Source organism: Camarhynchus parvulus, chromosome 3 (assembly GCF_901933205.1).
Source record: "Camarhynchus parvulus chromosome 3, STF_HiC, whole genome shotgun sequence".
In the NCBI taxonomy this organism is placed as follows: Eukaryota; Metazoa; Chordata; class Aves; order Passeriformes; family Thraupidae; genus Camarhynchus; species Camarhynchus parvulus.
In genome coordinates, this window is record NC_044573.1 from 52,117,951 (window position 1) to 52,136,025 (window position 18,075).

General features: G+C 40.0%; 1 protein-coding gene across 1 annotated transcript in view; it reads right to left on the bottom strand.

Annotated features, from left to right (window-relative positions):
• Positions 1-18,075, bottom strand: part of TULP4 (TUB like protein 4) — a 151,050-nt gene that overhangs the window by 13,586 nt on the left and 119,389 nt on the right. Inside the window, 6 exon segments of the mRNA XM_030945702.1 lie at positions 3,454-3,597; positions 4,923-5,016; positions 6,263-6,407; positions 7,285-7,429; positions 7,919-8,153; positions 10,341-10,565. Coding sequence (XP_030801562.1) covers positions 3,454-3,597; positions 4,923-5,016; positions 6,263-6,407; positions 7,285-7,429; positions 7,919-8,153; positions 10,341-10,565 — 988 coding nt within the window.

The window sequence follows — 18,075 nt, forward strand, 5'->3', positions numbered from 1 at the left end:
AAGGGACAACACAGAGCGTCACCGCTGCCCGGCCTCCGCTCCCGCCCCGCAAACCTCCCTGCCATGGCCAGGCCTGGGCCAGGGGCCTTTCAAACTGTTTGCTACCTGTACGGACTCTGCTGCACCAGGAGAGGCTGCTACCTGTTCCCAAAACCGATGGCTCAGACCTCAGTGGGGGGAACACGTCTCCAGCCCATCTCCCGTGACTCCCACCGCACAAGAGCTACTTGTACCAGCTGGTGACCAGCTTTAAAGCCACTTCTTGGGAGTGACACTTCAGAGGTCAAGTTGTGAGCGTACTTTCAGCCTACACTAGGATCCCCGTGGGCTGTCAAAATATCACTTAGCATTCACTCATCATCAGGTTTTAACTGCTTCTGCTCAAATCAATAAAAGTTTTGCTAAATCAGGACTCACTAGTTTTCAGGGAGGGACTTTCGATAGTAAATACAACAAATCAACAAACAATTGAACAAAGCAAACAAGCAAATAAACACAAGAAGTGGAGGCTAAGAAAGTTGAAGATCTGCACTGAAGACACTGTATAATATCTAGTCTTAAGGTTCCTAGACTCACTGAGCTGGAGAGAACACAGACAACAGTTGCCAAAAGCAGAGTATAGTGGGTGACAAACCAACCAACAATGCAAAAGGAAGGAAGCTGAAACAGAGAGAGGGGAATACAATGGAATGAAATGCAGACAAAGCTTATAAAAGTTCTCAGATTTGTAAGGAGAAAATGTGAGGAAATAGATGGGAAGCCAAAAAGATTCAAGAAGTGGGTACTGTAGTCAGGGCGACTGCAGCATTAATGTTTGGACAGACTGCAATCAGCAATGGATAAAGAAGCATATGTATATGAGGAAAAATTTCCTACATGTGGTGGCATTGAAAAAGGGAAAATGTGGCAAGAATAAATTCTCATCATTTTGAGCAGAAGCGTGAAGAGTGCTCAATTGTTTGCAGTTCCTTTTGCAAAATGTGGTTGATTCCAATAGGAACTACCACTGAAGAGCTGGAGCAGGAAAATGAAGACACTGGATCCAAGTAGAGGTGCAGTAGTCAAGAAGGAACAAAACAGAATAAAGAGGGAAAAGAGTAAATGCTATATTAGAACTTCCAAGAATATTGCAAGTTCTTTATTTTTTATTAAACTTGCTGTAAAAAAACCCACAGAAAATGGTGAGTTGTATCAGTAGGTTTGTGGAAGGAAAAGAGACCAAGGATCTAGTGTCATATCCAATTTTTATCCAGTTTTATATCCATATTTAAGTGGAGACCTCTGATTTGCAAGACCAGATCATGTAAGAGATCCATTAGTCAGGACTCCTCCAAACACTGCCCAGTTCCTAGTTAATTTCTAATTAAAATTCAGGTCATCTACCTATGCCCTGTGATTACATTTTCGGTAACATCAGGCTTTTACCAGCATCAGTCATGAACGTGGGAGGTGCACAGGCAGCACTGTGGCTGGACTAGCAAATACTTAATGGTAGTTCAGTTCATTCCTTTAGAGGAAGACCAAGAGCCAAACTTAACTGACCCCAAGGCAGTTCTGTGGTTCTGTGCTTGGCTGGCAGGCCATGCTTTCACCCTGATGCCTGCAGGCTTAGCAATTTAGCTGCCAGAGCCTGAGGTTTAATTGTTAGCTTGGCTTGAGCAGCCCCAAATGTTGCTGTCATTTTGCCTTATCCAACAGAATATAATTTGTTGTGGTGTTGCTTATTACTCCTGAGTGTTTAAATCCAATGTTTTCTTCATTTCTCCCATGGTTTTTAATTGATTAGTTTGCATGCTTTGTAAGTGAAATCAATTCACTGTGCATTTGTCTTGCCAAATCTTTACTGACCACATTAAAGAACACCTGTCCCAAGTGTACCTCACTATGAACATTGCACTGCCCAAAAGCAGCTTTCTACAATGTTTTTTTAAATCTATCAGGTAATCATTATTTACCCCACAACACTTTTTCCTTTAGTAGATGGTACTTTCTTCCTTTATATGCAGGCTTTAGAAAGGATATCCCCAAAAACATTTTTGAAGATTTAAGTAGCCACCATTTACTAAGTCAGCAATACATTTTCAGAAGAAACTAGAAAGGAAAAAATGAACAAGAGGAAGGCTGTTAGAAGGACAGGGTAGTATAATTCTTTTACTGGCCTTCTCAAAGAGCAGTTACGAGAGTCTCTAATAATTTTCTCTCTGTTTACGTACCTGCAATTATAAGCACCATTTCATCTCTTAGTGCAGATTCAACCCAATTTTCAAGAAGAGATGTGAAAACTTTTTATTAACTTCTTTCTTTTCTATTTAGTTTTTATATTACTTTCTGACAGCTTGGACCGTGTTTCATAATAGCAAATGTTGGGTGCTTCCTGTTAATATATATACAGTCACCAATGTCTCTATTATTTTCTTCAGACACTACAGGTGAGTTATCATGTAGACAGAAATTAAGCAAGCCAAGTCCCCCAGATTGTGAAAAAAATGGGCTCATTTTGAAACATACAAGTATTTCTTTAGAAGTCTAGAGGACTACTCTGATGCTCAGGTCAGACAAAAGCTTTGCTGCTGTCAGCAGTTGAAACCCTGGTCTGAAATAATGAGAACATTTCCATTTATTTCAGTAGATTTTAGCACTGTTCTTAATTGCTTTGCAGTGCTCACACTCCTTCCTCTTTAAAGCGTACTGGCATGACAGCGACTTCCATAGTCCCAAAAACCAATGACCGGGCAACAGGAATCCCTCAGTGATATGAAAATTCTGAAAATGTATTAATTTATCTTATTTTCTGTTGTTTCTTAATTTTATTGGCATGACAACTTTGTTTTGATTGTAGGAGGTCTTGAGTACTTCCAGTCCTTTCACCTCCCACATCACATGCACCCAAAGCTTCCCTGTGCTGCTTATATCTTCTGCTACCTCAGTGAAGTGAAAAATTCTTCCTGATCCTGCTTTGTTGTTGACTATACTACTTTAGCCTCTTAGTAGTGATAAAAACCCAAATGAGCATTTATCACTTCTCAAAGGGTGGCTGAGTTTTATGGGAACCTGCTCTCCAACCCAAGCTCCTATCAGCCATCTGTGCTTTGATGCCATCAGATTTCAAGTACGGCCTGTCTGATTTCCAACACATTACACAATTCTGTGCTTTCAAGATGCAGAATGCCAGGCTTCAGTCTGTGGAGAATTCCTAGCAAACTAAAATGAATTAGCAGACAACTAATTTCCCAATGAACTTGAAACTAAGGAGCTCTTTATGGATTATATTTTCCACACATCATAGAAAACAATGCCCATAATACATATTTAGCCTTATTCTAATTCAGTTCTACAGGACCCCATCAGACTAAAGGGTTTGGATTTGTGTGTTTACCAGAGGACCATGACACAACAAACCGGACCTCCATCTAGCTTTACCCATAACATGGCAGCCCTCCAGCTCCTCCTTACCTGGTAAATCATCTTCGTCTTCGCTGAAAACATTTGGATTAAAGACAGGCATGTTAATGTAGTCCATTGAAATCTTCCGCACTTCTGGGAGATATATTGTCATTTGCCTGGGCTGCAGATGCAGCAAACTGGTTTTATATATTACTAGAGAAAGAACATAAGAAACAAAAAAGTCTGTTACACAAATAGCATGTAAAGCTAAGGAAGAAGCAATTCAAAGCAGACAGAAGGGCTATGAATATTGTTATTTACTGTATACATGTGCATGGAGGAAACATTATTTGTCAAATCACTATGTAACACTTTGCATAAATGGGATAAAAGAGATTGTTGCTTTCAGCTATTTCTCTTTAAATGGAAGCAACATCTCTGAAATTAAATAATTAATTACTTCATCTTGTATCCATATCTATTTTTATGGAAGGAAAAGACTTTTTTTTCCATTCTACTTTTGAAACTTTTCACCACAGGATTCTACCGATTTACAGGGGAAAACTGGAAAGTTCTCAGGAAGGAAATCTGCTGATGGTTACCACATACAAAGAAATTCCACTGGGCTCAGGAAATCCCTGGGACCCAAAACATTGGAGACTGGGAGAACATTTGAAAGAAGTATCACTATACATTTACTCTACACTTATATCCGTCCCTATCTGCCACTGTCAGTGAGAGAATTAGAATGACCTGTTGATAGCTGTCCATATAGCCACAAAAGCTATCCACCTAATTCTGCATCCAGGGCACCTTTATGTACTCCTGACACAACTACACAATGCAACATGGGACAAAATAAGTTTTCTAAAGAGCTCATTAAACTGCTAGACTTGTGTTAATATTCCAGTTCAAAGCTCAGTTCTGCAGTGTGGTATCCTGTTTCTTACCCTGCCTTCTTCCTTCCCAAAAGGACTATTGGGCAGAACTGGCCTACCCAGGAAAAGGTTTATGACAGACACTGCTGCTTTTAATGATGGCTACCTGATTACTGATGTTCCAGCAGGAGAACCATGTGATGAGGCTCTGCACTGACTTGAAGAATCTTGAACATGAGGCCATAATAGCTTTTTCATAGAATTTGTAGCTACATAACTATAAAAATCTGACTTTAAAAATACTTCTATGGCAGTAACTTAAAACCTATTATTTCTATAGTCCTCTTGCAAAACCCTTTTTTTATTTGTGTTGGTTTTGTTCCAATAAACTGTAAAAATAGAAGTCTGGGCTCAAATGTTGATTTACTGTTTTATTACAAGTGAGATTTTTAGCATTTTATTGATAGCTCCTTATTGTATTTATAGATTTTAATATTCTTTAGTTACAGTGAATTTAATAAAATCTAATTCCCACTGTCCACAGAAAATAAGTGCTTTGTTAAGGAAGCCTTTTGAAGACTTACAAAAAATCTCATGGCGTAAGTTTCTTGTTTGTGAGAAAGAAATTGACATACAAAAAAATTAACAGTTTACTTTTACCTGCACCAAGGTTAGTTGGTAGGAAAGCAGCCAAACCCACAATTTTAAATTTGGTTCCCCAGATATTAGATGTGACCTGAGCAAGGTAGTTGTGCTGCAAAACAAAAACAAGATCATTTTTATCTGATAAAATCTGTATCAAGCTCTAATAAAAAACTGCAGAGCAATCAAGCTATTGCAAGTGATAATGCAATTTCAGTCTATCTTGTTTTTATTGTATTGAAACAGCCTAAAGTGCCTATGTAGCAACAGTTTTATCCAGTCATTAAGAAGACTCATTCTGATATCTTAACACCATCAGAAATGATGTATGCATCAGCCACAGGGTGATTAGAGCTATTGAAGATCTGAACAACACTTAGTGGAGAATGCCTGTTTAGTGAGAACAGGTCTGTTTCCTGGCACTTGCTGCTCCTGCCCAGCAGGACCACGGCTATTCTGTATTTCAGAGAGTGATACACTCTGCCCGTTGGTTTGGTGCTCATGAATCACTTTATAGAACAATAAACAAGACAGAAATTAATTACTCATAACAACAAACATATATTCCCCTGGAGCTCTTAAAGCAACTTCCCAAACCACTGTTGCCATGGTACACATATGTATGGGTCTGAAAGACCAACAGATTTTTCTCCAAGGCCAGGAGTTATGCTGCTAGTATCAGGAGCAGGATCTAAGCCTTAGGTCTTCTGCTCTACTCAAAGGGCTTTTGGTCCTAGCTTCATGTAACTGTTTAGAATTTTTCATAAAAAGGAAAAAGAAAAACAAGAGAGCAGAAAAAAACAAGCCAAACAAAAGAAAATTAAAATAACACAGGCTGTTATTAATGAAATGTACAATCTAGACAGTTCTACAGCCTGCTAAGTTTCATTTACCCAGAGGACATGAACACCACAAAGAGCACAAAGTGGTAATTCCTTTCCTTCCTTCCAATTAAGACTGTTTCATGTTAATTATGAAACAGATCATGTGGTCCTCTGAAGCAAACATTTCCTTATCTCTGCAATTCCTAACAAAGCAGAGAATTATGGTGGCATTAAGATGGGTCTGAGAAACTGAAGTGTTTTCACATACACTTCAAAAAGCCAACAACATCACCTAGAATAACACCTCTCTCATGGATTCACATTGACAAAAGTAACTGGTCCTGGTACTTACTAAACACCATCTCATACTCCACTGGCACTTTCAAACATTAGTACTGAACTGGAAGATGCAATTCTCTAGTTCTATCTACTTATTGTAATACAATGCAAACTTTCATTGCTGATCATTTGATCTCTACCACAACATGCTGCCTTGTGAAAAAAATGTATTTGAATCAGGTATGGTAACAATACCTGAGTAATATCTTCTAAAGGAAACTCTCTTCGTGTCAGGCTTGGAGAACCAATAGAGGGTTTCCTTATTGGTAACCTTGGTGATCTTGAGATCTCCTGTGCAGCTCGTGACATCTTTGGAGATTTGCGAGCTTCTATATTGATTCTGCAAGTAAAGCAATACTTGGAATCAACAATCGGCAAGGTAAAATGCACAAAACTCATGTCTTTGAATGGAAAGATGTAAGAAGAAGACAACTGGTAGGATGTCCTCAAAGTGACTAATAAAGACTGTAGAGCCTACAGGATGGAGAATTACGGGTCAAATTTGAAGATACAGAAGACCTGATACACTTGCATAACTCATGCTAGATGCTTTCTAATTAATCTAACAAAGCTTATAGCAGCTCTGCCAGATACAATTTATCTTCCACTTATCCCAAAAAGGTGTAGAGATGAATGATCTCAGCTATGCAGACTTTGAGCAAAGTCTCAAGAAATGAGAACATGACACCTCAGCTGACAGATTTTCACATTAGTATATACAACAAACCAAGGCTCCACAAATGTTGTCAGTGTTCCTACCCTTAGCCAAAAGTTATTTCTACTTCCCACTATACAAGGCAGAGTCAAGAATACTGGCTCAAGCACCTAAAGAGTTCACTGGCAGAAATGTAACAAACAAAAGTAAAAAACAGTCTGTTTGAAGGACAAAATATATTCCATGGTGGCAAGAGAGAAAGAAAAGGAAAGGTGGGAGAGTTTATAAAATCTTTCTTTGAGACGGCCTGGAGAGAAATTGTGCTCTATTGCTTCCCATTACATTTTGTCCAGAAATCTTCCCCTAAGTCCAGCTCTATGCCAATCTCTGAGATCGCCCCAGAACTGCACCTAGCAGAGGACCCCAATCTTACAGAGAATTCCTATGTGTCCAAAGGAGTTTACTTTTTCATTTTACAAGGTGTCAATAGAGGGAAGGAGAGGCAGGGAAGAAGAGAGGCCACTTGGGGAAAAAGAAGAAGAACTATCCAAGAGGTTATTACCTGGGGAGTTTAGGTGATTTGCTAGCTCGACTGATTTTTGGAGATTTCTTTGCTGCCCAGTCATCACTGAGTTCGATATCGCTGGAGTCAGAGCAGTTGCAGCTGTCAATCACAGTGGAAATCAAGCTGTTTCCATAGATTTCATCTATCAAGACAGGCCCCAGAAAATTTAAGTGCTGCTTCAGAAAACTGGTATAAATTAAAACTCTCAGTCATCAGAAGCATAAACCCGATCCACAGGCAGCAGTTGAAATAAAACTTTGCAGAGGAAATTAAATGTTCTCCACTCTGCCTTCCAACTCCAAATTTCCAATGGTTTGAACTCAAGTGAGCATTATTCAGAGGGATGAATAGCATTCAACTGACTTCGAAATTGAGACTAAAGAATATTTTCTGCTAATTAGCAATGTATATTCCATTAGTCAGAATACAAGAAGTTCTCTTCTGTAAAACAGAAGGCAGCAGGGTATAATTTCAGAAGCTTCTAGGTCATGCTAAAGATTTTTTTCACATCAGAAAAAAATATCAGATGCCACCATCCATGCTGTATGTAGGTATTTTTTAAAACTACTGAGGATTTAGCGTCCAAAGTGTTGCTAAATCATTTTTACACAGAGCAACAATTGAATTGTACCTGTTTTCCCGTCTGTTTTAGGATCCATGATGACAAACTCCGGCCGCAGCTTGCTGATCCGACGTCCTTTCAGGATGGGCACCAGCCCCCCAAGGTATTCCAAGTACAGTGTGTAACAGGGACCCCCGACCTCTGGGTCATCTTCCGTCCGCTTCATGGTGCAGTGCAGCCGCTCGTTCCCAGCTGTTGGGTAGCTGACAAAATCTCTCATATTGTTTGGGTCTGGGATTGGAGGCTTCATTAAACAGAGGAAGGAAAGAGAAAGTTTTCCAGTATTGGTTGGGGGTTTTTTCTGTGGTGACTTAATCCCAACACAGCTAACTGAACTTGAACCCAGCTCTAATTTGGCAGGTGAAGATTAGTATGGGTTACTTCATGAGTTATGCAGGACCCACATGCAAGATGGAATGGCAGTGTGTTATTTAGTTAGATCAAAAGCAGTTGTACACAGAAAAAAACTAAAACTAGTTACATCAAAAAGGAAGGTTGAACCTGTGGTCAGAGCACTGAATGAAACAACAAGCCTGTCTTCAAGTTCCAGCTCTTATCAGAAACTTCTTTTTGAACTTGAGTAATGTGGTCAAGTCAAGTATCAGAGTATCTTGTCTCCTGCAGGCCCTGGAAGTGCACCTGGACACTCAGATCCCATTCCTGGTTAATACTGGTACATGCTATGCCACTATGCTACAATGCTGTCAACTCTGGAAGAAGCTTGTACTTTTTATATCACTTCTAAGCACATGTCCCATCCTAGCTGAGGACCTATTTGTGTGCCATGTAGAGAAATACAAACACAAAGCTTGGGTTACTTTGCCCTGCTTGCCTACACACTGTATTAATCCATGAAAAACTCAATCCTAAAGCAGTAGGACAGCTTTTGTCTAGGACAATATAGCCTCTATGACACTAATACTATTAATGTGTCTAAGCCACCAGAGTTTCTTTCAAAATGAAAGTATAAGAAAAAAAGGTAGGGGAAAAAATAGGCTTCCTTAACCTGGCAAATGGGTATAGGCTGAGGAGTGACCTGTAATGTGGTCTGCAAGCTGGAGGGGGAAGAGGAATGTTTGCAAGGAAGAGGGTGCCTTGCCTAGCACTGAAGGCATGGTTGACAACATAGGTTGAGAGGGTGACTGGGATGAGCCAGGGTAAAGCATAAGTGCTGATGAGGCTCCAGAAACAGCCATGAAATAGGACAGGCATGTGGCCTCTGGAAACCCTGCCCCCACCTCTCAGCTACACAGCGCCACAACTGCTCTGCATCCTCGCCTCTCCTCTAGGAGGTGACACGAGGAGTGCTGGCAATGATGTGTCCCTGCACTGCCCTCTGACCCCCACCAGGGCTCCCAGCCAACTGCTGCCTTCATCCAGCCCATCCCGTCCCCTCCCCTGCCTGCCCTGACAGCCAGGAATTGTCACTGATGCTGTAGAGAGGGGTGGCTCTGGAACAACATGGAAAGCATCCTGGGGAGAATCTCAGATGGAAAGAACTAGAAAGAACTGGAGACTTCTGGCCTGATAAATGCTCTGCATCTTTGGAGATCCAGGAGTTATGGTTACAGCAAGGCATTTATTGTTCTTTGACAAATGAAATTATTTACAGTTGCACAAACTGCCCTGATTAGCAGTACCCAAATGGAAGCATGCTGAATTATTATTTTGTAGGCGTAATTTTTTTCTCATTTAAGCTGGGTCAGCCCCACTGATTTCAAATTAGTTGTTCTAGCTCTGCATTGTTTTAACAAGGACCTCTGGCTGAACAGACTGCTGTAACACATACACAAAAAATCACAAAAATGTATGTTTGAATGTCAAGCATTTATCAGGTAATGCACTGGTTTATAGGCTGTGATAAACAGCTTAGAAATTCCAAGATGTTACTGAGGGCAAAACCATGTAACAAACAGGTTGTGCAGATGATTCTGCTGGTGGTACAGGAAAAGGTGTGATACCTGGCTCATTATTCCATAGCACTGTTGGAGCAGTAAGATTAGCAGAACTCAATGTTAGTAGAAATGTTTGGGCACCCAGGTCTTAACCCTAACCTTCCTGGGAATATAAGCACTCCTGTGACATGTAGAGGGGTCACAGTTTTACCCCTGCGAATCCCTCCTGAAACCGTGACAGAGCATTATCACCAGCGTGAGCTTCTTCAGAAGTCTTTGTGAGTCACCAGCATATTTTACCCTTCTTACGTACTTGGAAAGGCCATCTCCATGGAATAATGCAGATCAGCATGTGTGAGCCTTCTTTTCAGATTTTTAATAGGCACCAAATGCATCAGTGGGGTCTTGAAGAGGATGCGAAAGCTTTTAAAATGATAAAATCTTATCATTTAGCCATTGCCACTTAGAGGCATCGTGGAGGGGGGACATCTAGCAACACTTCCCTCTTCACAATGCACCCATGTCTCTCTTTTTACCTTGATTGTAGGTATGAAGGCAGTGGTGAGGTACGAGCAGAGCCGAGGGGGTAGGGTCAGCTTGCTGATGTCCTTGTCATCCCGCAGGCAGCTGGCAATGGTCTGCTGGCACAGCAGCTGCAGGCTGGAGACCCTGTGCTCCACTCTGACCACGTACAGCGCAGGCCCAGAGGCCATCAGCAGGCGGGAATCCCTGTGACCCCAACAGATGGAGATGATGGGACGCTGCATGAAGAGCAAAAGGAAACAACTTCAAAAGATTTTGTGCAAAAAGCTTTTTCCAAGATGGCTGTGCAACAAACGATCACATGAATTCACACTGATCACATTACCCTAGGTCTTCCAGAAACTTAAAGTGCCCACCACTGCCCCTAGAAGTAGAATATGAACATCTCAAATTGTAGGAAAGACATTCTGTGCTGTTCTTGTGAGCCAGCAAAGGCCTCCTGAAGATAAAGGAAAGCCCCATATCTCTCCCGAGGAAGACACCAAGGTTTTCACCATGGAGATGTGATGAAGGAGAGAAAGTTGGAAGATACAAACTCTTGCTGGCTCACAGAATGACGTGGCTCCTTGGTGACCCACTGAGAACTTTGTTTCTTTCCTATAACCAATGGGCAGTGAATGTGCATGTTAAGTGAATGTAAGCTTGGAAAAGCATAAAAGCACCATGTTGCTATAATAAATCTCTCTTGCACCCTTCTGATGGAGTCGTGGTACTTTGTACTGTGTCGTGCTCTATAACAACATCAAATCATCAAAAACAGCAGCTGATGTTTATTCAGTGGTTTTTACTCAGGATGCTTAAACTCTTCACACAAGGAATCAGCTACCAAATTCAGTACCTAGATAGGATAAGTGACTTTAAAGACACAGGGTGTTGAGAAGTAGGATTTTTTGATGCCCTATCCAAATCATTTATTCAGTCATCTAATCAGTCTTCACCCACTGGTAACAGCTCATATTTTACAACTGAAAAGTTAAATTATATGCCTGGAGACACTTGAAAAACAAGTGGAGAAAACCCAACCAGCTTTCTTGTTTTGTGCCAAGTCTTCTGCTGCAAAGTCTCCTTTGAACTATTCCCAGAGGAACTGAACTGTGAAAGAGCACCAGGAATGCAACAGAGAATGGCCTTTTGTCTTCTACTTGTCTATGCTCAGAAATGTCCAAATCATGACAGTAAAACCAGAAAGAGTCAGGGCCAACTGATACGAAATGTCACAATGTGGAACAGAATAATGATGAACAAACACTGCTGCTTAGAACATTTATTTCCTGCTTGCAAGGAGCTCCCTAAACTTTCCTTCTAAATCCCATATTTTCTTGCAAAGTACCAGTCTGTTGTGACCTCCTCCAGCCTTATCAGAATTACTTTTGCCCTTAAGTGTTACTTGCATCCACCTGTCATCTCTTGTTTTCTGTGTTCCAAAGCTCCTGTATTTGCTTATATACACACACCCTGTGGTATTTCAATCCCATCTGCTACCTCTGTGCAAATAAACAACACAGAGTAAAGATGAAGCTCTAACTCCATGAAGAATGCTATACAGTAGGTTGTCATCAGTGAACTACAAAAGATTTACTCCTTTCTGTGAAGGTCTTCCTTGCTTTCACCATCTGTGACACTCAGAAGTTTAAGCAAACATGTTTTTCATCTAAATAATGAACCATATTTATTGAAAAGTCAGGGTATCTTCGGAATATCTTTTCACAAGACACATCAAACAAGAAGACAGTGTCAAGACAAGCAGCAATAAGAGCTTTTATTCACTCCTCTATTAGCATTATGGTACCCAGATAGCAGGGTTAGATCAGCCCAGAGGTTACTCACCTGGTCTGGGGAAAAAGCCTCCCTTCCATTTACAAATTCAAGATGCTTAAAGGCAAGAAACCTGTTTTATGTGACTGACATGAAGCAAAATGCAGCTGGCACAGCACTATACCAACATTTATCATCAAGATAAAGCACTGGATGAAAAACATATGAGATCTTCCCTACAATGTCACCTTATCCTAGACTTAAATTTCGAGGAAAATACTGGTTTTAAAGTAGGAGGAATGAAGGAACTTCTTTTTAATTACATCTAGGCAATACCACACACATACCACCATGAAGGCACAAATCTTCAGGCTGACTGATATGCAAACAGAAAGAAGCAACATGTGAACCTTGTGATTTTCACAGTAATTGCTAAATGCATTTTGTAGTGGAGAACTTCAAAGGAATTGAGAAATCCTTTGTGTACCATCAATAATTCTACACTGCTTGCCATAACCATAATCTGTGGGATACAGCCTTATATTTGAGGAGAGGCCACATGAAGTATCCCCTACTGATTGGTATTTTCATGATTTGTGAGTGTGGCTCGGCCCTCACGCTGTCTGGCAGCAATGAGACAGTTGAAGCTGTTTACCAAATAAATGCAATTGAAAAGGCACTGGCACAAGGTAGGTACCTGCCACATCTACTACATGACAGCCTAAGAGCAGCACAGTAGAAGTGACCCTGATTTTCCCCAAGAGCTGAATCCCAGTATGGACAGCACTATCTACCTGATCATTACTGTGGGATCCAAACTGCATCCTGCTGTTCACTTTGCATCAGCTACAGCTCACCTACAAACACAGTGAGGGGACAAACAAGTATGTGCCTTGGCACATAAATGTTTATTTATTGGACAGACTTTAATGGCAGAAGAGAAGTCAAATATCCCAGCTATCATAATCTCATACAGCATGCCCAGACCTGATGTCTTATATTGCAGCTATTATAACCCAATATATCACACCCAGGTAGGACATTCTTCATCCAAATAGAATCAAATAAAACCACCTCATTGCTCAGGTTACTGCTGCACACAGAGAACACCAGAGGTGCAGACAGTAGCAGCGCAGGAACCTTTGCAATCTAAAACACAGTCTCAAGGGAAAGGTTTTCCAGAAGCTTTGAAATGCAGGGCAGGACCTCTGGCAACATAGCACTGTGGAGCTCCGAGAAGTAAAAAGCCAGAAGTTGAAAACTTCACCACTGTTTCCCTACAGGCAACCATAATTCAGTCACCTTCTAAACTTCTCAATGTATGATGCTCCTATATTCTGTTTATGAATGTATATGCAAACAATATGTGAGTGGGTGGATGATTAAACAAACATACACACAATACCTACACGTGCTGTACTGTTTGTAAATCATGACATTTCTACTCTTCCATTTGTACAATTAGTCTCCCCACATACCTCATTATGTTTTAATTTTTTCAACCTCAACAAAGAGCACTTGCACCACACTACCCGACATACCTTGCCTTCCTTCCTCTGAAATGGTCAGACCCTTGGTGCTCCTCCAGCCCAGTGTTCAGCAACATTTAATTTACAGTGAAGGGCTAAGACTTCAGATGAGCTTCAAGGAAAATTAGCCTGTCATTACAGGCTTGGAGAAATAAAAGATCGCCCAAATGCCAGATCTGACCTGACCTTTAAAGTACTGCTCCAATAATATTTTTCAATAACTATGCTTCCTAGTCTTTCCTTTGCTGGACAAGAGATATGAATCAATTACTGCAGCAAGTCAGTTATGAGCTGGCCACAGCTTTCTTTTCAAACTCTACTGAGAAAAAGCAATTGACCTCCAACATCCAACATAAAAGTATTGTTCCTCATAAAGCTTCCACTTATTTGCACTGTTTTAGCAAAACAAGGAAGGACAAAAGTTGTTGTATACACCAAAATTGTTGTTGTATCCAAAAGTTGTTGTATCCGCCTGTTAAAAAATGAACAAGCAGATTCTAGGACAGAAGAATTTTATTTTTCATGTTTGCACAGTTGAGGTTTTTTTTCCACTAGGAATGAAGAAATGCAGCTACAAATATAATGTGAGAATTTCTAATCTCACTTTGCATATAAAAATATCATCAGGTTTTGAAAAATCTCAGCATAAACTGTAAATACCTGAATGAATTCCAGGGTTTAAATACCAACGTGTAGCTCTATGACAATCATATATTAGAAACTATTGGCTAAAGCACAAGAAAAAAAAGATTTATCAGGAGAAATACTGACTGAAAACACATCTCAACAAGTGACTTAACAAGGAGCTCTTTTGCCATTTCTTTCCAAGTGGGCTTGAAAGTGAGCTACAGCTACTCAAATCTGTACCCCCAGCTGGGATGCTGATTCCCCTTAGAAGAGCATGCAGGAATGGATATTCCCACTCAAAGCCCTGTGGTTGCTTCTTATGAGTCACTCTACTGTTTCTATTACAGGAGAGAACATAATATATATACATTCCGTCACTTGTATGCAGTTCAGTCAATGAAAACACTGTTCTAGCTGATTCTTGCTGCTTGCCTTGAGCTCAGAAATCCTGAGCCATAGGGTCTGCCTGCTGCTTGAACTAATCCCTTGTTTGTTGGCACTGGGACTCCCACTGGTAATGAAATAAAAATAGTATTCCAGGGCAGAAAGCCCAGGAACTAGCAGGACTCTTCTCAGGAGGAAGAACACAACTGCAAAATAGTATCCAGTGAATGGCATGTGTAAGTAGGTAGCCTGCTTGCTCTCACTCCAGACTGCTGATGTGGAGATGCACACTCTTCCCTCTCAGAGACAAGCTAAAAGGTGCAATGGCTGCAGTGCCCACCTGGTTCTTGTGAGTTGTGTGTGCACACTTCTGTGCTGCCACAGCATTCATGGATAGTGTGGGAAAGCAACTCCTTCATTCTTCTGCTCCTCATATTTACAGTGGAAAAATATTAACTGCTAAGAACTGATGTTGACAAATGATGAGAAATCTGCCACTGCTGTGGCCTGATACAATTTTTGATGTCATAAACTCTTATTTGATTTGCACCTGTTTCTTATACCCTCTCTACTTCTACATATTTTTAAAGAAGTCAATACAACAAGATTCCATTTTAACAGAAAGAGTTCCTTAGAAAAGTGTCTTCAATTTCCAGTGCTGATCAAAATCCATTCCTGCAGCAGAGATGATCCTGTGCTTATATAAAGAACACCAAGGTCCTTATTGATATACTAAAGCATGTTTCACCAGTTAGTTCTAAACTGTTGCTTTTTTTTCCTGTAAGAAAATAAACTCTTGAAAATAAACTCTTCTTGAAGCTTTGTTGTCATCCCATAACAACTAAATAAAATTGATTTTAGGCAATATACATGAAAGGCAACATTAATTCAGATGCAACAAACCTGAACACTCTGTGTGAGATAGATGAAGAAAAGTAAGTGAGGTCTGCTCAGCTGAATAACATAAAAAGCAGCCTCTTCTTTCAGAACCTGTTGATTTGAATTAAACCTAAAATTGCACCTTCCTTCTCTAGGCTTTACAGAACTACCAGGTTTCTGCAGGATCATATAATCTTCAATCTATTCATTTAGATGCTGGGACATTTCCAGCAGAGCAGCAGTCTGTGAAGTGCTGACAGCAGCAGGTCTATAGCAAACTGGTTGTCTTCTCAAAGACTTCTGGAAACTTCTTCCATAAAAATTTAGTCTTTGGTACACCACTTTGAATTTGGTTTAAAAATATTACACAGATAAACATGGGTTTTTTCACATTTAATCTTGTTGTGTATACCATATGTGAAGCTTAGTTCCCTCTCATCCTCCTTCACTGCACTCGAGATGTAATCTGTACTCACACCAGCTACACAGTGATATAAAACCTTAAAGTCGTGTAAATTTACTGTAGAATTAAAGGTGTATGGAGGAGATCTGCATTGTAGCTTCTAAATCTGTGCTCTTGTTACCCTGGTCCTCTCTGGGGCATATTAAAAAGTCATAAAACCTGAAGAAGGGACCAAATATAAGCTACAAGACTGAACCATTACAAAGAAAAAAAAATCACAAGTTTGTTAAAGTTGGCAGTTAGACAATGTTGAAGAGATCCTGTAGGAGACCCTGTTCAAAGTTCAGGATATAGGAAGATATGAAGCATCTGTTTCCAATCAGAAGTGACAGCAGGTAAAGTTAGTTGATATAATAAAGACCTGTCTGCACATTAGAGGACATCTTCTAAAGTGACAAAACTGGGTTGCAGCATTTGGTAAACAATTTTAGCAGGACCATAAAACAGTCTTAAATGAGTTGATTATTCTCATCCCTGCTTGATGCCAGGAAAAGGTTGTGAGGATTTACCAAACAATATAAGAAATTAACATCCTTCTGATAAAAACATTATGACCAGCAGGGCAGCCTGCTGTTGCAATCTCATTTTTAAATACTGAAAAAGCAGGACTATGAAAAACCTGGGCATATTTTTGGTACCTCACATTGGTGTTTGTAGTGCACACAAGGATGGGCATAGTAAGAGGTAAATATTACAGAAATTGACAGTATGTTTTTGAATAGCCATCACCTTATCACCAGCCCCTAAAATATGCTCTCTGCATAGAATTCAGTTCAGTATTTGACCAGCCCTTACCAATGCTTTTTCAGCTCTTTCCACTCTATTCTGCAAGCACATCCTTGCAGGATGCCAGGCTGAAGCCCCAGAGCCAGGAACAGGAGCGAATGCTACACTATGCCAACTCTAGCACTCTTTTTATGGATGTTGTTTTTCAAGCAAAGCTACTGCTTTTATTCCAATACTTCTAAACAAGTGTGATTTCCCTATCTAGAGCTTTATAGTCAGCAAACGAGGTTTATGAACTATAAATTCCTACACTGAAGGTAAAAGCTTAAGAGAGTTAATCAAACGAGACAGAGGATGCTAAAACCACACTAAAGCTGGAGCAGAAGGCAGCATATGGAACATCTTGAAGGGATCCATGACAACAGTCATCACTGACATGAGTTACCTGCAGCTCCCAAATCTATTCTACCACTGGGGTTTGCAGTGACTTTATGTTCAGTAACATTCTAGCCAAGTTGCTTATAAATCCTGTCAGTCTTAGACTGAGTTTTGTTACAAACAATAAAATCTGTTTCCTGACTATCCTACCAAAGACAAGACAGACAAACAGCAGAAACAAAACAGTTCAGTTTTGTTTTACTGATATTTTACTGATAAAATTTTCAGACATTTGCTACATCAAAGAACTGGGACAGAGGACCACATGGAAAATCAGTTTTGTACCTGTAATCCATTATTTTTTATGTTGATGGTTGTTTTATTTTTTCTGGCTTTTGTATTCAGAACAACATTCATTTATAACCAATGTACTTTTCCAGTCACACATTTGCTTCTTCATAAAAAAGTCTTAGCAGAAGAGTTCAAGATGAGGAAATTCTTTTATTTTCTTTTTTTTTTTAAGTTCAGTAACCAATGATGAATCTTACAAAATCGCATTACAAGGCTGACTGCCATGGTACAGAAAACGAATTAACTTATTCTGATGAATTTGTCATGAGACAAATTACTAGGACCACTGACTCACTCTCATCTTTGCACATACATCTTTGGAGCACATGCACAGCATAACAGAAGTTACCAGCAATTTTTTTGCAACACTGGTTTTTATCTGGTTTTGTCAGTAAACCAAATACTTAATGTTCCAGCATACCTGTCATTTAGCTGGTAATACTGCTAGACCAGCATTGAAAGACATAGGAGAATAAAATCCATGTGAGCAGACACAGGTGTTCTTCTGAAAGATCACTCACTTCCTCCTGCAGCTGAGTAAATATGAATTTAGATGCACCAGATAAAGAGACTAAACACTGACTAATAAGAGAAGAGGGGTTGCTCTAATTTTAGGTAGGTTTATGCACACAGCTT